The sequence below is a fragment of the Nicotiana sylvestris genome, chromosome 3, assembly GCF_000393655.2.
Source record: "Nicotiana sylvestris chromosome 3, ASM39365v2, whole genome shotgun sequence".
In the NCBI taxonomy this organism is placed as follows: Eukaryota; Viridiplantae; Streptophyta; class Magnoliopsida; order Solanales; family Solanaceae; genus Nicotiana; species Nicotiana sylvestris.
In genome coordinates this window covers 192,279,666-192,303,280 of record NC_091059.1, presented here as the reverse complement: position 1 = coordinate 192,303,280, position 23,615 = coordinate 192,279,666, and the positions used below count along the sequence as shown (strand labels likewise).

Below are 23,615 nucleotides of genomic sequence, written 5' to 3'. Positions count from 1 at the left end.
GTGCCAAAAAGGACATCATTTCAATATCGGATTTGTTAAAATTATGTGTATTCCTCAAATACTACCGATAGAGTCACATCACTTTACTGCAGAGTACGGTAGTAGTGGACCCGGGACCGAGCCACTGTGGTTATTTGTTAGTTCGTTTCTTTTTTATTTTATACCAATATTTATATATGAATAAACAGGTTGGTTTGTTATTTTATTATTTTTGTAGTCTTGTATTAGTATTGTTTTCTTAATAGATACTAGTATTATTTTGTAATTTTGTATTACAGAGTCGAATTCAATGCTAAGTAGATATTAATTCACAGCCCTCTTCAATTGGATATTTGATGTTTAATCATTTGAATTTATAAACTACAATAGTCTTCCAATAATTTAATATTGTATATGTAATGGTTGTCCACTTGCAAACCTTAGAGGAATTGCGCAATGCACAATATATATGTTTACCCTTAAAATTTGATAACAATAAGATTTGTAAGTGATTTTAAGGATATGTAATTTTCGCTTGGCACAAACTGAGAAATATGAGAATTAACGTTAGAAGTTAACTGTAAAATAAAGCAAATCAATATAAAGCGCAGGTTGACCTTCGAGGTAGATCGCCCTCGAACCAAATGAAAGTATAATTGAAAAGTATGAACTGAACAACAGATACGTGCCGAGATCTCTGCCATGATCCTCGCCCGATCTCAGATATTTCGACTTTCCGTTACTTAGTTCGGTAAGCCTATCTCGATCTCACTCGAACTCTATCCCACTCGATCTTGATCTTGGTTGACCGCGATCTCGATCGGTCCTTGAATTACGAGCTTGGCAATCAAACTCCATGCCACAGACCAACATGACATTGGGTCGAACCTCGGCCTGTCACGCCCTTGTCTCGATTGATCATAAAAAAAGGGCAACCCCGATATATATATATATATATATATATATATATATATATATATATATATATATATATATATATATACCACAACAACAAAGTGAATCAATTGTGGGATTGGTGATACCTTAAATTATGCAATATTCAGATTTCCACGTCCAAGAAAGAGCTCCATGCATACAAAGACATGCAACCATTCTTCGGTTACAAACACAATATGGAAAGATTTTTAACTTACATACATTGATGTGAAAAAATATTTAGTTTATCAGATGTCTTTTATCTGTTGTGGGAGGTATAACCTGCTTTATTTATTACAGAATTACGTATTTTATGTTTATTAAAGGCGCCTTTATTAAATGTTACCGATAAAGTATCTTTTAAATTAAATGATCACCATATATATAAGATATAAAGTATTAAACTCATGTGATAAATGCATATAGGCGCACACCATACTACTAGAAAAAGTAGAAAGAGTGCAGCATTAAAAAAAGGCATCAAAGCGTGAAAAATTACTCTGATTAAAGAGATATTACGTGTATACAATTTAAAAAAATACAAGCAATTTCTTTCAAGATTCTTCATAGCCATATACTACAAATCAACTTAACAATTTTTCATAGAAATCCTAAATTTATAGATTTGAAGGCAATTCGTAGGTATTTGACCATGCATATTTTTTTCATATAAACTTAAAAAAAAATCAAATAAGTGTTTGTTTATCAGATTATGCCATTTTTCTGCTTCAACTTGAAATATATTTATTTTTTTGTACAAGTTCACTTTTCATAAAGCTTCAATTTTTTATCCAGGTGCAAGCACAAACAATTTTCAGTTCTTCCATTAGCCTTGCAGAGTCCACAATATTGGATACCCAACCGAATTTAATTACAAGAACCATGCCAACTTAATTTTTGGCTAGAGATCATTATTTTATTATATATGACCACATTTGATTGCTCACACAATTTAATATGTCATTATCTATATATATTATTTATGATCATATTTAACTGGCCTTAAAATATAAAATATCACTATCAGTGTGTACCGAGGAGGAGAGATGCCAGCCAACAAATACTTAATTCGGGTGTAAAATATTGTACAACTTCTCTTTCTTTTTCCTATACTTGTTATTATGGTAATAGCTTTGTAGGTGTAGGCATATTTACTGTTTTTTTTTTTGAACTTTAAAATCCCATATATTAATTAAGAAGAAAGTCGTAAAGAGTCCAAATAAATACAGGTGGGGCTATATATGACACCTTATTTTCTTTTTCACTCTGCAAATATACACTCTCCCCACTCATTGTCACTGACACCAGTGTTCACATTTTCCGGTTACAGGTAAAAAGAAAATATTCTATACGCGCGGTTAAAGACACAACCATAATTCAAGATTCTTTCGGGGAAAGTCATTAAATTACATTTTAAAATCACTAAATTTACATTGATTATTAAGAAAATAAATTCGTCGATTTAGATCTGCCCAGAAAACCATATGCCATGACATTACAGGATTAATATCATGAAAAGGTGGTCCACTTGCAAATCTTATAGGAATTGTGATATGTATATGAGTAGTACGGGACCACAAACAACGAAGTGAATCAACTATGGAATTTTTTGATGATATATAGCTTAAAATTAAATAGCTCCATGCATACGTATACATGCAAGCATTCATAACTCATAAACATAACGTGGTAAAGGAAAATTTAGTCTACAAGATCGCTTTTACCTGATGCGTTATATATTAGATTTATAAATCTCACATTTATGAAAGTTACTTATAATATCTTTTAAATAACTTATTAATCGTCTAAAATTTCGATGCACCATATCCGCGTGTTTAAGTTAAAGAGTGTTAAGTTCATGCGGTAAAGCACATAGGAAGACAGTATTGGAAAACCATTGACACATGAAAAATTAGCAATTATTAAAGAGATATTCGACGACAATAATTATGCCTCACTCCCTAACAAATTTGGAGTCGTCGATACGAGTCCTCACTTTTTTTCTTAAACTCAACTTATATCATCATCATCCCAAAACAAAATTATATATATATTATTTCTTCCATTGTATTTGTACAACAACCTTTAGCTAAATTTGTATTGATTCCAATAATTTGTTGGTCTTTCGAGATGCTTCTATATGATTTTAGGTCTACCTCATCCATTTCACACCTACGGATTAGTGTCTCTATAAGGCGACACAAAACGTGACCAAATCATCTCAAGCGGCACTCTCATTTTACCCTCAATGTGTGCTACTTGCACTTTTTGGCGAATGTGATCATTTTTAATCTTATCTATGCTAATATGACCACATATTCATACTAGATTACAAAAGATTAAAAATAACCACAATTTTCATGTATACAATTTGAGGGAATACAAAGAATTTTTTCACGATTCATTAGACCTATTGTACACTGTAAATTAAATGAACTAAACCATTTTTCATACAAATCCTAAATTATAGAGTTGAAGGCAATAGTTCAATGCCTTTGTTCATTCATAATATTTTTAAATAAACAAAAAAAATCAAATTAAGTATTTGTTTATCAAATTATGTCATTTTCAATTACAACTTGAAAGAGTTTACTTGATGGTTGAGAAACAGGTTTTCGAACTTCGAATTCTCTAATTCTAAAGTTTTCTGCCACATAGTTGCAACTTCTTTCCACGTCCAAACACAGTTCAAATTTTCTAATAGTCTTTGTCTCTTATATTTAAGTTAATCTTTTTTTTTTTTTAAATCGTTTTCAAGCATGTGACTATCCTTTTATATGTAAAAATTATATTTACACTTAAAATCAGCTCAAGTTTTAAGTAAAAACTATAAGTACACAACACAAATTAATTACAGTTTCTTATTTCACAACAGATTACAGTTTCAAACGCCCTTCATTATCTCTCTTAACAAGGCAGAAAAATGTGGGATGTTTATCTATGTGTAAAATTGCTACTAATCGGTTAAAAAACTACAGTGTATAAAGACAATTGCATTATGTTATCCTAGCTAAAAGATACTTTTTCCATGATAAATACGATTAGCTATAAACACTTTTATTACTTAACAGAAAAGAATTTTAGGTAAACATGTTGTAGAACGCAATGAGTTGGGAGTCTTTATTTGTCTTCTATCACAACTTCATTATGGGCCAGTAGATTCATGACAAAGATATTAAAAATTTCAATTTAAGGTAAGTTTAGAATAAAACTAATCCTGTTTTTTTGCTTGTTGAACATCAATGTCATATATAACTTTGTGTGTGAATTTACATCATAACTGAATGTTTTGTTACATGTTTATTCACTATTATTATTTGAAGAGTCAGAACGATTTTCTTTTAAAAATTTCTTATAATAATGATATTCGGACCAACTTGCACCTTGATTAATTTCATAAGATACCTACTTATATATGTTATTTAAAGAGTCAGAACAATTTTTTTTAAAAATAATTATAGATTCCAGACCAATTTGCGCACATCTCGACAAATTTTATAAGATACATGCTACCTCCTGCCAGTACAAATACCAAGTAACTCTGTCCAACAAAAAAAATCACCTAATAGAAATAAGAACCAACTTCGTTGATCATTTTCTTTTACAAAGATTCTTAAAGTAATATATTACTACTTACTTTGATTATATCTCCAATCTCATCCTATGAAATAAAACAGAGGAAGTCCTTAATATCCGTTACTCCTCAATTCTTAATATCCGTTACATTATTTAGGTTCCGGATTCTTGTTTTTCGTGCCACTAAGTGTTACCTACGTAATAAATAATATTACAAACATTTTCATTTGATTGGTCACACAATTTAAAATGTCATTATCTATGGAGTATTATTATATCACTATTGAGGAGGAGAGATGTGAGCCAGCAAATACCTGATTTTGATTTGGGTGTAAAACGTTGTAAAAGATATAATGGGGCCCACTGCTGTTAATAAATGCAGTTGCTAGTCTAGGCTGTGCGCAGTCCCCTGGCAGAGGCATTAGTCAAAAATGCCCTTTAACCCCAAACAACCCACACACTTTATACCCTATATATTATATATAAGACCCTATAGTCACAACAATACTCTCATTTCAACATCTGCAAGATGAAATCCACAAAGTTCGAGCTTGAAATTTTTGCAGATATGAAGAACATCAAATCTTTGGCTCCAAACGGAGGAGTCAACAATGACGACATGGGTTACTTCTTCAAGGTAAGCTCTATCCTCTATTTATTTTTCCGTTCTTATTCACAGAAAAATACTTGTCTTACCATTTTTTTTCCTAAAAATATTTAGTGGTTTATTCTATTCTTTATCTTCTTCCTCTGGCTATTTCTTTTTCTTATAGCTAGGATTCTGCAGAGGAAACCATTTTTGTTTTCTTCTGTCTATTTTTCTTCCTAAGAATATTCAGTAGTGGTTCCTTCTCTGCTTTAACTTCTTCTTCTATCTATTTATTTTTCTTATACATGAAAATACTTGTCTTACCATTTTTTCTTTTCTCTGTTTATTTGTCTTCCTACGGATATTTAATGGTTTATTTTCTGTTTTAATCTCTTCCTTTTTCTTATACTTGGTAAGAATTCAACAGATGTCTTACCATTTTTTTTCTCTTGTTTGCTAATCTACGTTTAGATGAGATGTGAGAATTGTGGAGACATGACTGGGGAGCAGTGTGCTTATCTGAAAGAGATGGTGAAGTATAAGGGAAAGATTTTTAACCTCAAGTTGAAGGTAGAAAACAGAAATAAGTTACGTTATTTATCATTTTTAAGTTGTTTGCCACAAACATAATTTTTTTCTTTGCACATATGTAAATGCAGTGCAAGTTTTGTTCCCGGGAAGGGTTTGTGAGGTTGATTCCCGGTTCTGGCACTGCTTTTACAGCTTTACACGCTGAAAGGAAGGTTTGGGCACCTCTAATGGTGTTCGAGTGTCATGGACTTGTTCCCGAAGAATATAACTTCAATGGAGGCTGGATGATTGAAACTGTAATTAATTTACTCCTATAATTTAATTTAGTTTTTTCTACAACTAATTTTTGTTCTAACAATTGTGACCTTTGCATAGGATGAAAAACCACCTCGGTTTGTTGAGGCTAACTTTGTCAGTGGAAATTTTGTGGGATCTGCTGAAGACTTTGGTAGCTGTATTCCTTCTGTGACAAAGATTGAAGGAAGGTTCGTGCAGATGAAGGATAAGTAGATTTTCGTAATTTTAGTTTTTAATGAGCACTATTTTAGTTGTTTTTATAATTGTAATAGTAGTATTATTGCTGTTTTAGTAGACTTGCTGGTAATGTGTTGAAGTGGAACAACACATAAATGGGGTGATATATTCTCTTTTGTTGTTTTGAATGGTTGAACTTATCACTCTAATTAATCAAATTAGGTTGACCTTTTCTATTATTAGTACTATGATTTAGTATTCTATTGCATAAATAGTTTTTACTAATTATGATTAAATATCAATATTTATTTTTATATTAATCTTATACTGTATGTGAAAAATAGTTGTTAACCAAGTTGCATATTGTTAGGTTAATCCAAACCTGAAAATATTTCAATAACATGAGATAGAAAAGTAGAAGCTGATATTATTATTTAAAAAGTATTTCAACTAATATAACAATAGTTTTTAGTCACTAAATATATTAACATTTTTTTTCAAATTCATGTGCAAACTCAATTTCAACTTTCAAATACAATTTTTTTTCAACTTTAACCAATATTGTCCAAACACCTACTAAGGTGTTGTGTTCTTGTAGACTTGCCCTGCAAATTAAATATAGAGACTTGAGCTAGCAAGTTTATGATTTTGCTTTGATTTGACGACAACAATGCTTGATAACATAGGAGTATATATTTGGATTATTTCTTCCTATTTTTGTAACGAAATGCACCAACTGAAACGTGTATTACTCAGGATTAAGTTAAAACACTTGTTATCTCGGTACAGAATGATCCAGTAGGTGCTATAAATATTGAGCAAAAAGGACTAAGATCTATCTATGCACACGTAGAAACTCATATACTACTATATTTGGTCAGATATTGGGGCAATGGATTCATTTGAGAATTCCATATAGTACAACTCAAAATGCAACAATTATTATGTAAAAGATAGATTAGAGATCTAGAGGAAAGGAGTTTACACCCATTTAAAACTAAAAGTAGTAATCCGCTCAATTAGAGACGTGGATTTCAGCCAAGTGCAGAAAGTAGATGTTTCTCCATTCTCATCAGCTACTACGCCTTTGTGATTAGTGACTTCTTTTAGCCTTCCGTACTGCTTCTTTGTGTATGTCGTTGCTGACTCATGGAAGACCTGTTATTCCAAAATCATAGGTAAGAATAGTGGAAAATGTGATTCAAAATTATTTGCTTTAACATCTTTTGTCCAACGTAGCATTTTTGGTTTGTACATGTTTATATGTGCGCCTTAGCGACTATGACATGAGAATAAAAAAATGAATCACTTAAAAATTGGCGTTTTGAGATATAACATAGTACTATATTTATACCTGGGGTATTTTGCAGTCAATACCATGCACTACAGATGCAATCTTGGGCCGAGATGACATTATATCATTTACGAATGACGGAAGACGCATTGAAGGATTCTTGACGAGTAGCTCTAGTTTTTGCGCCGGTGGAATCATAATTTCTCTTGAATCTTCATAAATAAGAAATTCCTGCATATTAAAGCCCAAAAGCCCAATAGTACTCCCTCCGTCGCAAAACAACAAAGTATCATTTTAATTAGCTTAAATAAAGTATCCCAAAATAATTGTGGCTTTTTGAGAAATCAACAAAAAAATTAATTAACCCCTTATATTAGAGAGGTCAAAAGAAATCAATATTACTATTTTTTCAATAGAAGAACTGTCCACTAAGAAATAAATGAGGGTGTAATACAGTACACTAGTAGTTATATCTTGTGCTTAATATTTTTTAATGGACGTGTTTTGAGCAAAAACGACAACTAAAATAGGACAAATTAAGGGAGAATATGTTCAATAAAAATAAAGGAAGAAAAAGTTACCTCCTCGCAACGAATTACTAATATTAGGCCCTTAGAATAGTTGAACTTTTGAATGAAGTTTAGAAGATTATTATACAAACTTGTGTCCACATCTCCAAAATCGTAAGAATCACATGACTTGGCATAAAAATTGATATTGGCTCGTTCTAGGCTAGAAGGATCCATAGTTGAGAATGGCATGCATGTTTTGCCACTTGAAAAATTGAACTCAATCAGATTTGGAGCCACCATGTTGACTTGCTCCAGATTCCCCCTATGATCGGACAAGTCGAATATCTCCAGTTTTTCACTTACAATTTTCATATTTTTCATTACATAGCATCCTTTGAGTTTCAAAAATTTAAGGGCTGAGAATTTAGATAATTGATATTCAAACTCTTGGTCCGTCATTGTGGTAGCTTCCAAAGAGAGAGATTTTAAAGACTTACCATCTAAAATATCAATTGTGCAAGGCATCGGTTCTGGCTCACGTGTCTTGGGGTACTTGTGCAATGGCACACCAACAAATACAAAGTTCTTAAGATTTGGAGCGCCTATTTTCACCTTTATGAGTTCTCTACACCAAATTAGCTCCAATCTCTCCAAATTTATTAGGCCCGCCGTAACATGGAAATTCTGGAAACCCTTGCAATCAGTTAACCTTAGATCCCGAATCAACGGGCATGTACTAATTAATCGTTGCAATTTGTTGGTGCTATTATCTATTTCAATGTTGCAATTCGCTAGAGATAATACCGTCAGCGTATTATTCACTGCATAAACAGAATCAGGTATGCTGTAGTACGTTGAACCAAACATAGATGCGTCAATACATAGATATCTGACATGAAGTTTAAGTGCCAAGTTGAACCAGCGATCCACATGAGAAGCCAATTCTTGAGGACAATCAAGATGCATGAGACATAGTGTTTCGATGCTTAATTTTTGCTCGGCATAGGTCCGTAAGGAATCATCGACGAATTTAACGAAATTCTCCAAATTCTTGTAGAAACTGCGGTGGATGGACTGAATGATCACATTAGGTCGCGTTCTCCAAATTGAATTCCATGTCTTAGACAAGACGCAAGTTCGAGCTTCTTCTTTTGCTCCGTATATACCAACATTAATCCGACGTAAGATGTCATGAATTATGTGTACTGGCAATTCTGATATTCTGTCCTCTCCATCACTTATTATTTCCGCCATAATTTTAAGCACAACTTGAACCTCAAATTTTTGTTCTTGGAAATTGCAGGCTTGTATAAGGGGCCGGCTTTACAGTATGATCTGAACCACAAGGGTTTATATCAAAACTACAACCTCCCATTCCTAGTTCGAGTTGGTCACAACTATGGAAATTATAACTTCCGTTTTCTAGACATGAAATTAATTATTTACCAAAGTTAAAAAAAAACTGTACAAGTCATATAACTTTTCCATATATAAAAGCTGACTCGAAAAGAACTCCTTACCTTTTCCGGAGATGAAGCAAATTTTCAAATTTTAAAAAGTGGTACCATGAGCTGTAAATATTTTTAAAGAAAAGCTTCTTTTTTTTTCTTTTTTTTTTTTGAGAAATTTGTTTCTTTAAACATTTCAAAATATGTGGATTTGACGTTGGAATACAAATATTAATCTGGTTGGAATACTTCTTGCCAACTTATTATTCAAATATTTTAATTACTTTTAGGTTTATAATTTATATTGCTTTGTCACTTATAGCCTCTAACTTTGGCATACAAAGAGAAAAGTTATATGATCAATTATTCACTTAAGCCATAACTAAAAGGAAAATTAGCTTCTTTGGTGTCAAAACTTTTTAAAGTCGGCCGTAGAAAATGGGATTCGGCTTTGAATTGTTTTAAGCTCTTGATGCAGATCGAATTAAAGTGGCATTTTTTCTTATTTAATAAATATCAAATGTTCATATTTGTTTAAACTAAACAAGTGTGCTTATCTTGATTAAAAGAAAAATATGATGTTGCCATATTCTCCAGCTTCCGTAAGAACGTATTAATCTCTCAACTTTTTGGCACAAAATGTAATTACTTCTATTTAAATAACCTTACTATCGGTGTAAAATACGCACGTATCATTACGAAACTTGGCGAAATTTTCAGAAATAGCCAATTTACCAGGAAATAAAAAATGGGGAGGGGACTGGAGAGGGGTAACATTTTATATTTGTTCAATTTACTGCAGTACGGACGTGATTTTAAGTTCTGAAAGAATTCTATTTCAACAAATTGATTCTAGATGAGTTAAATTAAAAATTCTAAATATTGGGTGATATTTTAAATAATATAATTATATCCTATATTAAATTGCCTCATTAAATAAAAATTTAGCTTTGAAAGAGTATAAAAATCAGTCGACATTTCAAGAATATTCATGCTTTTATAATACACTGTAACTCATATTATCTCACATTTACTTAGTTAGATGAGTTCCTTTTGTTGGATTTTTGCATTATATTATATAAGGAATTTAAATTTTTTAAGAAAAATTGGGGGTAACACCTTATATTTGTGTAAGATTACAGCTTTGGTCAATGTCTTCGAAATGAGTAAAGAGAACATGCTATTTATAGCCTGTTTGGCTAAGTTTTTTTTTTTGGAATTTTTATATTCCTATGCCATTTAGGGAAACTATATTACCCTCAATGTTTAAGATACGATATAATTACATTTAGTATGCCTAATTATCAATTCTATACCATAAAATATTTTAACTGTACATTAATTGTACCTTATATCACTCCTTAATTTATGGTACTGTATATTTCTCCATATCCCTACGCCCACATTTCTCTCTCCTAAACCCACGCCCTCACCCACGTATCACCACAATGTAATTACACCAAATTACTCCACAAGTCAGTTTCGCTTCAAAATGATTCAACATTATTATTAGATACAAATCTTGAACATATTGTATTTGGTATTGCATCTAACGAGAAAGCATAGTCTACTAGGAAAGAATTAGTTAAAATGTGGTGGAAGGCTGGTTCAAAAATGAGGGGTTGTGTTTTTCTTGAAAAAATGTCATCCAATTACACAAATAATACTACAATTCTTTACCTCCGATTTGCATTTCTGGGGACACATCAAGATTTAAATATACGTTTAGAGGTGGAACCCCATCAGCAATTCGTGTTGCACGAGTTGTGACTGAGACGGTGGCATTAAATCATTCAAATGTCAGGTGGTATGTTTTTGGATTGGGTGTTGTTGTAAATAATTGGGAATATGGTTTGGAGTTTATATCTCAATTTTGAGGGGTTTTGGTGAAGGTTAGACTTGGTTTTGGCTGAATTTCAGATTGAAACTCGAAGAAGAAGAAGAAGAAGAAGAAGAAGAAGAAGAAGAAGAAGAAGAAGAAGAAGACGATATGACATACATTATATTGCAGAAATTGTAGATAAATTGTAGAATGTTGTTTATTTATTTTTGAGCTTTGCGTTATTGTGTTAAAAGTTTTGATGGGAGCTTGTTATTCCACTTCGTCTGTTTTGGAGCTAACTTGTGCAGAGGAGAAGATGTTTTTTAAGTTATATATATTGTTATACCTTTAAATTCAAGAAAGTATGGTTGTATTGTATTTAAAGAGGCGTGAATTTATGGAATATGTTGAATGTGAAGAATGAGTCAAATAAGACTCACAATGACTTGTTTTCTACATTTATTCTACAATAAAATTGCATATCATTTGAAAAATTAATATGAAAATTTCAATGTTTCTACAAATTATCTACAAAATTTCTACAAACCGTTCATAACAAAATTTATCTTTATTTTCATGCATGTTCGTCTGGAATACTAAAGTTACTTGATATGCCAACATCTTACGTTATACAGGAATACAACTTATCTACAATTTTCTACAACTTTCACACATTATTTTCATCCAGTGAAATACAACTACAATAATATAAAACTTACATACAAATTTTATACAATATATCTTTTGTATATTTTGTATCTGATTTATACATAGTAAAAGTAATTTTCATACAACTAATTATATATTATACAACTTATCTAAAAATTATCTATAACTTTCGTACATTATTTCTACTAGGTTATATACAACTACTATATAATACCACTTAAATATAATTTTTATACAATGTTGTTCAACTTTAATACAATAGTTAAATGAATAAAAGAAAAATAAATAAACAACAAAATACAATATTTCTACAATTTCTGCAATATAACGTATGTCATGTCTTCTTCTTCTTCTTCTTCTTCTTCTTCTTCTTCTTCTTCTTCTTCTTCTTCGAGTTTTAATCTGAAATTCAGCCAAAACCAAGTCTAATCTTCACCGAAACCCCTCAAAATTGAGATATAAACTCCAAACCATATTCCCAATTATTTTAAACAACACCCAATCCAAACAAATAATTTTTGAAAACTCAAATTTGAATTCAAAGCTTCAAAGATATTTAATGGCTGTCAATGGTGGAATTGCTGCTCTCTTTTCCTTTGTTTTGTATTACTGAAATTTGGACATAATTGCGTTTGATGTAGAAGAATTGTAGAAGATTTAGTCGTTTTTGATTTGTGAAATCAGAAAAAAGTTTGAAATACGGTGTTTCGAAAAAGCAGAGACGCTAAATTTGAAACGAAACTGAGGAAGAAGATTAATGTGCGTGATTTGCATTGTGGAAGATCTGGAAGAATATTTAATCTCCCAATTTTAGCGCGCCTAAATAAGGAAGTCTACAGCTGCAATGATTCCTTATTTAATGCATTGTCTATATTTTGTAGAAATACTATTAGCATGACGGGTAATATGCAAATTATGAACATATTTGGTGATATAGTTTCCTATATGGTATAGGAACGAAAATTTCCCTTTTTTTTGGAACAAAAGTGCTTTTTGGGGCAAAAATTGAGGTATTTGGCCAAGCTTTTGAAATGAAAAAAATTACTTTTTGAGGAGAAGCAGAAGTAGTATTTGAGAAATAGAAAAGAATAGCTTCTCTTCAAAAACATTTTTCTGAGAAGCACTTTTGAGAAAAATACACTTACAAGCATTTTTCAAAAGCTTGGCCAAATACTAATTACTGCTCAAAAGTATTTTTCAAATTAATTAGTCAAACAGAAACTGTTTCTCACCAGAAGCACTTTTTCTAAAAGTTCTTTTGAGAAAAACACTTCTCAAAATAAGCTGATTAGAAGCCTAGCCAAACATGCTATTATAAGAAAGAAAATAGCTTAGTGACCCAAAAAAAAATTTAATGACCAAATAAGTAGCTTGGCGACCAAGTAACCAATTTTGTTTCCTAGATAGTAACTAGTTTGTTCTCCAAGTAACTAGTAACCAATTTCGGAGGCTTTGTATGTTGCAGAAGAGAAAGCCAGAGAAGAAGTTGCAATGCGGTCAAAGCTTCAGAAAGAGCTGATGATGAAAGAAAAGGAAAAGAAAGTGATGGAACTGACGGAGTTGGCTCGCAAGGCAAGATTGTTGCGACCAAAATGCTCACGCAAGTGTACGCGATCGACAAGTAATATAGTAGTAAGTAAAGTATCGTTCCCACGAGAAATTGTGATCAACTTATCGACTGATGTAGACTCAAACAATTATCAATTTATGCTATATTATTACAAAATATTTAAAGAACCAATTTACAACTTACTTAATAATTGCACAATAATTCAACACAAAATTACTACACCAATTTCACAATATGTTTATAACAATTTGGATAAATATATTCCCGGGTCATGGACTTGCTAGAAATTATGCTACTATTTTAGCTTAAAATGGATTTATTGAATTATCCGGGTTATTGATTATAGGGTTAATAATATTCATAAGAATCTTTCGAGTTCTTATGCATCTATTCAAGTTAAACTAATACCTATATGTCTATGGTATTAATATTAGCAAGAATGCATTTACAACTCCTATTTTTCAACCAAACAAGGCAATTAAGTATATGTCTATCTTAATTGCGAATTCTTCACCCGATGCCCGAGATTCAAAACTTGTTCTATTTGATTCTATATGCAACCAAGAATTTTCTTTGTCTAGTTTAGTTCAAGATTCGTAAATAATATTTCACTGTTAGCTACGCAGTAAAATAATTAGAAGCAGAATCAAATAAACAACCCATAACAATAAATTCAATATCTTCAATCTAAGCTTCAAATAACATAATTATCTAACATCCATGACCCAAGAATACTAGAGTTTTTAGCTACTCATATTCACATAAAAATCAACAATAAAAGTCTTAAACATGATATAAACAAACAAATAGAAGAAAGTTTAGAAGAACTCTTTGAATCCTTGCTCCAAGATGTTGTTCTTCTTCTCCTTTCTTAGCTCCAAGATGAAGCTCCTCCTTCTTCTATGGCTTTTTCTCCCTCAAAATCTGATCTCATATCTCAATAATGGAGCTTTACTTTATGTAAGTTGAGTGGATCCTCTCAGATTTCCCATTTTGCCCCCAAATAATTGATTTTCCAGACAGGACTAGCGTGGGAGCGCATGACCAACGCACATCCCGTGCATATCGAGTTTCTTTCTGTCCAAATCACTGAACTAGCGCGGGAGCGCATGACCCGCGCTAGTGGGGTTTTCTCTTGTTAAGATGCTGCTGCTCAACTTTTCGTCATTTAACTTCATTTTTCACTTGATTACCATCATAAATCCTCATTTGTTTATTGAACTACTGTGAGACATTAAAGTCATGATTAGAGCCAATTTTTGCATTATTTGAACATTAACAATAGTAAACCATCCTTAAGTTGAGCTAAAACATAGGCTATATTAAACAATTTAGCCTATTATCAACACCCCACACTTAGCTTATTGCTAGTCCTCGATCAATCCACTATATTCTTTTTAGAGAATTCTTCACTCAACTATTTTCCCTCACGCATTACACCTAGAACATTGTACATACTTAACACCTAGCAGTGAACAATCCTAGCCTTAAAGTTGGCTCTCAAGTGCTATGCAATATTCAAACTTCCTCAACTTACTCTTCACAGAAGTCAAGATTTGCTTCTCCGTCACGATTCATATGCCCTCACAATTACATCAACAAAAACTGAGTTCAATCCACCACATTCAATTCATATATTCACATATATCAAGAAAATCACTCACTCTCTCAAAAGAGGTCACATGCATGCAATTGGTACCATAAACTTGCCCTTAATGTAAATCTCTACTAAGGTAGGCTAGCTCGATCCAAAATCAATTAGGACTTTTTCATGGTTGTAATGTGGGCTAAGGGACGGGTAGGATGTATTTAGGAATAGTGACTCAACCCCTAAGCACTTTAACACATCACACGAGCAATTTTCAGCATAAATTCTTCAACCCACTTCTTATTTATACACAATATCATCCCACAAATACGCCCTTCTTCTTTAAGCACTCTATTAATTCATTCCCACTAGCTAGAGCAAAACACAATGTAATTATCTTTTTTTTCTTGTCACTCAATTTCTGCTAGTGGTGTATTCGTTTACAACATAAGTGCACCTTTCATCCTTTTATTGGTTTCACTCAAAAGTCACCCCACACTTATTTTCTTTTTACTTCTTTTAGCTCTCTTCTCATAATTGAAGTGCTTTACGAGGTAAAAAGATCAAAACAATGTCAATAAAGAACAAAAGGGTATAGGCTTGTAATGCGGGTGCCAAACAAAACGTCTGAAGGTTTAAAAGGGTTAACTATGGACAAATTTTATTTTTAATAAGCAATTAAGCTCAAAAAGGTTAAAGAAATCCTAGCACCATTTTCCAAACCAAGCATCACCTCAAATTTTGCTTCAACTCACATACCGGGCAAGTTCTATACACAAGTACAATACATGGACTACACAAATACTCACCACACATGGCATATGACTCATTCCAAATCAACTCATCAAGACACTCCATTACGAGCATTCATTTCAGTACAAACATACAAATTAAGGCACTTTCAGTGAGATTCAACAATTAGGACTAAACGTGTTACACTCTAGGGTCTATTGTGTTCAGGTGTGTCAAAGCTATGGGTTCACTTTTCTATAGCTTATAACTCCTTATTTTAGTCTACAAAATATAAAAATATAAAAACAAAAATTAAAAACTACCTATGCCCGGTTCAAGATAAACCCTTGGAAAAGAACCGCGGCTTAAAGAAAAACCAATGGGGAATTGCTACACTACCTAAAAAAAATTTAAAAAAAATCTTTTTGTCGTTTTCTTTAGACTCACTTCCCTCAAGAAAGTCGTCTAAAAGATCCGTCATCAGGAAGAGCCTATAACTTTTCTTTTCAGTTTTTTTTTTTCATATAAAAAAAATTAATCTTCTAAAATACTACACAACTACGAAGAAAAGAAATAAGAAGCTAAAATACTAAAAAGCTAATTATCCAAAGGAATTCTCCCACCCCATACTTAAAAGAGTGCAATGTCCCCAATGCACAAATAAAGCAAAAATAACAGGGGTGGACAAGAAACTCCCTGAAAGGCCAAAGACCGAAGCACTGGCAGCTCACGTGGTACTCAGACTTCTCCCAAGGATGGTCCTTTATGCGGGTACCTCACACTAGTTCCAACCAGCTGACTCGCATTTGCACACTTTCAGTGGCTTTTCTTCTATGCTCATAATCCTACAACAAATGCTACAAAGATAGAAAACTAAAATAAATAAAAATAAAAGAAAGCAGTAAAGTTGAGTTGTCTCCCAACAAGCGCCTTATTTTACGGCGCGGCACCACGTCATATTGCATTATACATCAGTTAAATCTACTGAGGTTTTGATGTTGAATGTCACCACCCCAATAGTGTTTAATTCGTTGACCATTTACCAAGAATGTGCCTGTTGAACTAATGTTTCGCAATTCAACTATTCCATGAGAAGTTACACTTACTACAACAAAAAGGGCCTGCCCAACGGGACTTGAACTTTTCAGGAAAAAGCTTTAGCCTTGAGTTGAACAAGAGAACTTCTTGACCCGGCTCAAACTCACGATGTTGGATGTGTTTGTCGTGCCACTTCTTGGTCTTTTATTTATATAACTTGGTATTTTGATAAGCATGCAACCGAAACTCATCAAGTTCATTGAGTTGTAGCAGTCTTTTTTCTCCAGCTAAGTCCATATTCATATTTAGCTTTTTGATTGCTCCATAAGCTTTATGTTCTATCTCAACAGGTAAATGACATGTTTTTCCATAAACCAACCTGTATGGAGAAGTACCTATTGGAGTCTTGTATGCAGTTCGGTAAGCCCACAATGCATCTTCTAACTTACCGGACCAATCTTTCCTATTTGCGCTCACAGTTTTCTCCAAAATCTGTTTTACCTCCCTGTTTGACACTTCAACTTGACCACTCGTTTGAGGGTGATATGCAGTAGCAACCTTGTGTCTTACACCATATTTTGCTAGAACATTTTTCAACAATTTGTTGCAAAAGTGTGTTCCTCCATCACTTATCAACACCCTTGGAGTTCCAAAGCGTGTGAAAATGTGCTTCTTCACAAAACTTACCACTACCTTCGCATCATTAGTAGGAAGAGCAATGGCCTCAACCCACTTAGACACATAATCCACTGCAACCAAAATATATCTGTGCCCATTAGAATACGGAAATGGTCCCATGAAATCTATTCCCCAGACATCAAAGAGCTCTACTGCCAAAATATTTTGTAAAGGCATCTCGTGCTTCTTCGTGATCGTTCCGGTTCTTTGGCACATGTCACAATTTTTAACAAAAGCATGTGCATCTTTAAATAATTTTGGCCAGTAAAAACCTGATTGCAAAACCTTTTGTGCGGTTCTGTCTCCACCATGATGACCTCCATAGAGAGAAGAATGACAGTCATGCAATATTGCATTCATCTCCTCCTCAGGGACACACCTTCTTACCAATTGATCTGCGCATTGCTTGTATAGAAAAGGTTCGTCCCATATGTAGAATCTCACATCATGTAAGAACCTTCTTCTATGATCAGCTGTGAATTCTGGTGGAGTCACCCCACTTGCAATGAAATTCACATAATCAACATACCACGGGGTTTCATCCGAAGTGATGACTAGCAAATGTTCATCAGGGAATGTTTCTTTGATTGATTCTCCTTCAGTGACATGGCCTCTATCTTCCAGCCTGGATAAATGATCTGCAACCTGATTCTCTGTTCCCTTTCGATCTTGAATCTCCAAATCAAATTCCTGCAAAAGAAGAACCCATCAAATTAACCTTGGCTTGACATCTTTCTTGGCAAATAAATACCTTATAGCTGAGTGATCTGTGTAAACTATGACTTTGGTCCCCACTAGATAGGACCTAAACTTATCAAATGCCCATACTACTACGAGCAACTCTTTTTCAGTAACAGTGTAATTCATTTGAGATGGATTAAGAGTTCTACTCGCATAGTGAATGGAACAAAATATTTTCTCTTTCCGCTGCCCCAAAACAGCTCCAATGGCTATATCACTTGCATCACACATCAATTCAAATGGAAGTTTCCAATCTGGAGAAATGATAATCGGTGCAGTAACTAATCTTCGTTTCAGCTCATCAAATGCTTTCAGACAAGCATCATCAAACTTGAAAGATGTATCTTTCTCAAGAAGCCTGCACAAAGGAGATGAGATTTTTGAAAAATCCTTGATGAAACGACGGTAAAAACCCGCATGGCCTAAGAAACTGCGAATGCCTCTAACTGATGTCGGTGGAGGTAATTTTTCAATTGCTTCCACCTTTGCTTTATCCACCTGCAATCCATTCTTGGACACTTTATGCCCTAGGACTATGCCTTCTCGTACCATGAAATGACATTTTTCCCAATTTAGTACCAAATTTGTTTCTTCACACCTAGCAAGGACCTTATCAAGATTCATTAAACATTCATCAAAAGAACATCCAAATACAGAAAAATCATCCATAAATACTTCCACAAATCTTTCAACTATATCAGTAAAAATAGCCATCATACACCTTTGAAAAGTCGCAGGTGCATTGCAAAGACCAAATGACATTCTTTTAAATGCATATGTCCCATACGGACAAGTAAATGTGGTCTTCTCTTGGTCTTCTGGGGCTATAACAAGTTGATTATATCCCGAGTAGCCATCCAGAAAATAGTAGTATTCTTGCCCGACTAATCTATCAAGCATTTGGTCAATAAAGGGAAGGGGAAAATGGTCTTTTCGGGTGGCATTATTCAATTTTCTATAATCTATGCAAATCCTCCACCCAGTAACAGTTCTAATGGGAATCAAATCATTATTTTCATTTGTCACTACGGTCATTCCTCCTTTCTTTGGAACACATTGGACTGGACTTACCCATTTGCTATCAGATATTGGAAATACAATACCTGCATCAAGCCATTTAATCACTTCTTTTCTTACCACCTCTTTCATGTTCGGATTTAGGCGGCGTTGTTGTTCTATGCTTGGCTTGTGCCCTTCCTCCATGAGAATTTTATGCATGCAAAAAGCTGGACTAATACCGCTTATGTCAGACATTGTCCACCCAATTTCTCTTTTATGCTCACGTAGTACTCTTAACAATTTCTCCTACTGCAATTCAGATAAGTCAGCAGAAATAATAACAGGTAACGTTTCAGAACTACCCAATAAGCATAATGAAGGTGAGAAGGTAAAGGCTTTAATTCCAATATGGGAGCTTCTTCAACTGAGGGCTTTAGAGGAGGACCATCTAGCATGTTCAAAGGTTCAAAGGGATTTAAACCTTTTATATATTCACATATTGCATTCAAAGTATGTTTCATCTCCTCAACCTCATCATTAATCTCCAAACTCTCAAACAACACAATTGCTTTTTCTAAAGAATCCTGCAAATATACACTTGGGGTAATAAGTTGTTCATCAATCTCCATGACAGATATCATAGACAATTCTTCATACTGCCGAAGAAGTTGAATTGCTTTATATACATTAAAAACAGCTTCCTCGTTGTCAACTCTCGTGATCATTTTTCCTTCTCTTACTTTAATTATAGCATCACCTGTAGCCAAGAGAGATCTTCCCAATATAATAGGAACTTTTTCATCGGCCTGAAAATCCAAGATAATGAAATCAGCCGGGAAAATAAATTTCCCAATTTTCAGTAGCACAACTTCTATCACCCCTTCCGGGTAAGCTATGGACCTGTCTGCTAGTTGCAACATCACCGTGGTGGGTTTTGGAGCCCCCAAACCCAATTGTTTGTTCAAATACAATGACATCAAATTTATGCTTGCTCCCAAATCACAAAGTGCATGGCCTACATCAACATTGCCTATTCTCACAGGGATAGTAAAGCTGCCAGGGTCTTTAAGCTTTTGAGGAAGCTTATTTTGGACCCTTGAAGTGCACTCTTCAGTAAGTGCAACTGTTTCAAATTCAGTCAGTCTCCTCTTGTTAGCCATAATGTCTTTTATGTATTTGGCATATTTTGGAATATCACGAATTGCATCTACCAACAGAATATTCAATTGAATCTGACTCAATATAGAGAGAAATTTGTTGAACATGCGATCGTCATTCTTTTTCTGCAATCTTTGTGGAAAAGGTGGTGGTGGCCTTGGAACATTCACAGGTGCTGAAATTGTATCATCTTTCTTTACTTCCTGTGTTCCTTCGGGAATCAATTCACCCTCAGGTACATGCTTGTCTTTTCTCTTCTTTGGAACTTCTTCTAATTCCCTTCCAGTTCTAAGTGTAATTGCACTAACTTGCGGATTTTTCTCTATATCACTTGGAAGAGCACTTGCAGGCCTAGTATTTTGATTTGCAGCTAGTTGTCCCAATTGTCTTTCAAGATATCTAAAATAAGTTCTGAGTTGTTGGTTGTCTTGCAACAATTACTTCAAAAAATCATTTGTATTTTCTTCTACCTGCTGGGGTGGCCTTTGTGGTTGATTAAAATTTCTTTGGGGTCTATATTGATTCTGATTTGATTGATTTCCACCCCAAGAGAAATTAGGATGATTCCTCCAATTTGCATTGTAAGTGTTCCCATATTATGCCTGTTGGTTCATCGGCCCTCTGCTTTGTTGCCCTACATAATAAATAGATTCAGGATTCGTTGGGCACATGTCACTTGTGTGATTATCGCCACACATTTCACAACAAATCGACATTTTTTGAACATGTTGCATTTGTTGTGTTTGGTTCATTGTCATTCTATTCATTTGATTCGCCAATTTTGCTATATCTGCTCTCATGGCAGAAAAGTCATCAAGTTCAAGTACCCCTGCTGCTTTTTGTTTCATTGCTCTCCTTGGTTCTCCCTCACCTTGCCAATTATGATCATTGACAGTGAAGTTGTTTAGCAAAAGTTGTATTTCACTATATGGCCTCGCCATGCAACTACCTCCACAAGCTGAATCAAGATTCATTTTTGAAGTCTCATCTAATCCATCAACAAAAGTATGGCCCAATACCTCATCAGTTTGACAATGATGTGGGCAGTCTCGAAGTAATTTCTTGTATCTTTCCCAAGCTTGGCGAAGAGTTTCACCATCCCTTTGTTGGAACCCAAGAATCTGACTCCGCAAAGACTTTGTCTTTTTAGTGGGGAAAAACTTGATTAAGAATTTCTTTGCTAAATCATCCCAAGTATGGATTGAATTAGCAGGCTCCTTCTGCAACCATTCTTTAGATTCCCCCAGCAATGAAAACGGAAACAAGGTCAGCCTGACATAGTCCTTGGAAACATTTAGATAGTTGTAAGTATCAGTGATTTCCAAAAAATTCTGAATGTGCCTTTGCGGGTCTTCATGAGATAGACCAACATATAGCCCAGTGGACTGTATCAGCTGCACCATGTACTGTTTAAGCTCAAAGTGACCGGTGATTTCAGGCTTCACAATGGCCTGAGTCATATTAGCAAGGTTTGGCCTTGCTGCTTCTATCACCGCACGTTCTTGATTACCTGCCATCACTGTTGGCTGTGGTTGAACTTGAATGTCCAACTCTCTTTCTGTTTTGTTTCTAGCTTCCCACTCCTTCCTTGTTCTATGAATTGTTCGTTCAATTTCAGGATCAAAAGGGAAGAGGTTGTTTGTGCTTCTACTCCTCCGCATTCAAGAGAAGAGCCTGCGCAACACAAACAAAGTATATGGAAATTTTAGGTTTTTATTAACAGCTAATAAAATCTTAAAACGGTCAAGTAGCTAATTTCAATTCCCCGGCAACGGCGCCAAAAACTTATTGCGACCAAAACACTCACGCAAGTGTACGCGATCGACAAGTAATATAGTAGTAAGTAAAGTATCGTTCCCACGAGGAATTGTGATCAACTTATCGACTGATGTAGACTCAAACAATTATCAATTTATGCTATATTATTACAAAATATTTAAAGAACCAATTTACAACTTACTTAATAATTGCACAATAATTCAACACAAAATTACTACACCAATTTCACAATATGTTTATAACAATTTGGATAAATATATTCCCGGGTCATGGACTTGCTAGAAATTATGCTACTATTTTAGCTTAAAATGGATTTATTGAATTATCCGGGTTATTGATTATAGGGTTAATAATATTCATAAGAATCTTTCGAGTTCTTATGCATCTATTCAAGTTAAACTAATACCTATATGTCTATGGTATTAATATTAGCAAGAATGCATTTACAACTCCTATTTTTCAACCAAACAAGGCAATTAAGTATATGTCTATCTTAATTGCGAATTCTTCACCCGATGCCCGAGATTCAAAACTTGTTCTATTTGATTCTATATGCAACCAAGAATTTCCTTTGTCAAGTTTAATTCAAGATTCGTAAATAATATTTCACTGTTAGCTACGCAGTAAAATAATTAGGAGCAGAATCAAATAAACAACCTATAACAATAAATTCAATATCTTCAATCTAAGCTTCAAATAACATAAATATCTAACATCCATGACCCAAGAATACTAGAGTTTTTAGCTACTCATATTCACATAAAAATCAACAATAAAAGTCTTAAACATAATATAAACAAACAAATAGAAGAAAGTTTAGAAGAACTCTTTGAATCCTTGCTCCAAGATGTTGTTCTTCTTCTCCTTTCTTAGCTCCAAGATGAAGCTCCTCCTTCTTCTATGGCTTTTTCTCCCTCAAAATCTGATCTCCTATCTCAATAATGGTGCTTTACTTTATGTAAGTTGAGTGGATTCTCTCAGATTTTCCATTTTGCCCCCAAATAATTGATTTCCCGGACCGGACTAGCGCGGGAGCGCATGACCAGCGCATGACCCGCGCTAGTGGGGTTTTCTCTTGTTAAGATGTTGCTGCTCAACTTTTCGTCATTTGACTCCATTTTTCACTTGATTACCATCATAAATCCTCATTTGTTTATTGAACTCCTGTGAGACATTAAAGTCATGATTAGAGCCAATTTTTGCATTATTTGAACATTTACAATAGTAAACCATCCTTAAGTTGAGCTAAAACATAGGCTATATTAAACAATTTAGCCTATTATCAAAGATCTCATCAGATAACTTTCATGACAAATAGAGACCCTATGCTTTGATTTATTTGTAGCTAATTACTTTTGGCTCTAACTTTCTCTATGATTATTTTGACATAAAAACTGGTAACAAAAAATTCTATTGGTTGGATATTATAGTTGGTGTTGCTTGTTTGCTTGTGATTTACTTATGGAGTACTTTAAAATTAGAAATGTTAATGTGAAAAAAAA

The 23,615-nt window shown here is 33.7% G+C and overlaps 2 protein-coding genes across 2 annotated transcripts; one reads left to right on the top strand and one right to left on the bottom strand.

Moving 5' to 3' along the window:
* Positions 1–4,997: 4,997 nt before the first annotated feature.
* Positions 4,998–6,327, top strand: LOC104216805 (uncharacterized). The gene is made up of 4 exons (XM_009766938.2): positions 4,998–5,128; positions 5,552–5,650; positions 5,740–5,907; positions 5,987–6,327. Exons 1-4 carry the CDS (start codon positions 5,021–5,023, stop codon positions 6,119–6,121), a joined length of 510 nt encoding a protein of 169 aa, XP_009765240.1. The 5' UTR covers positions 4,998–5,020; the 3' UTR covers positions 6,122–6,327.
* Positions 6,328–7,066: 739 nt separating this feature from the next.
* Positions 7,067–9,145, bottom strand: LOC138888520 (putative FBD-associated F-box protein At1g61330). Its single transcript, XM_070170394.1, has 3 exons — positions 7,961–9,145; positions 7,440–7,610; positions 7,067–7,243 (listed from the first exon to the last, which is right to left on the bottom strand). The coding sequence occupies exons 1-3, from the start codon at positions 9,143–9,145 to the stop codon at positions 7,067–7,069; spliced, it is 1,533 nt and encodes a 510-aa protein (XP_070026495.1).
* Between the last annotated feature and the right edge of the window lie 14,470 nt (positions 9,146–23,615).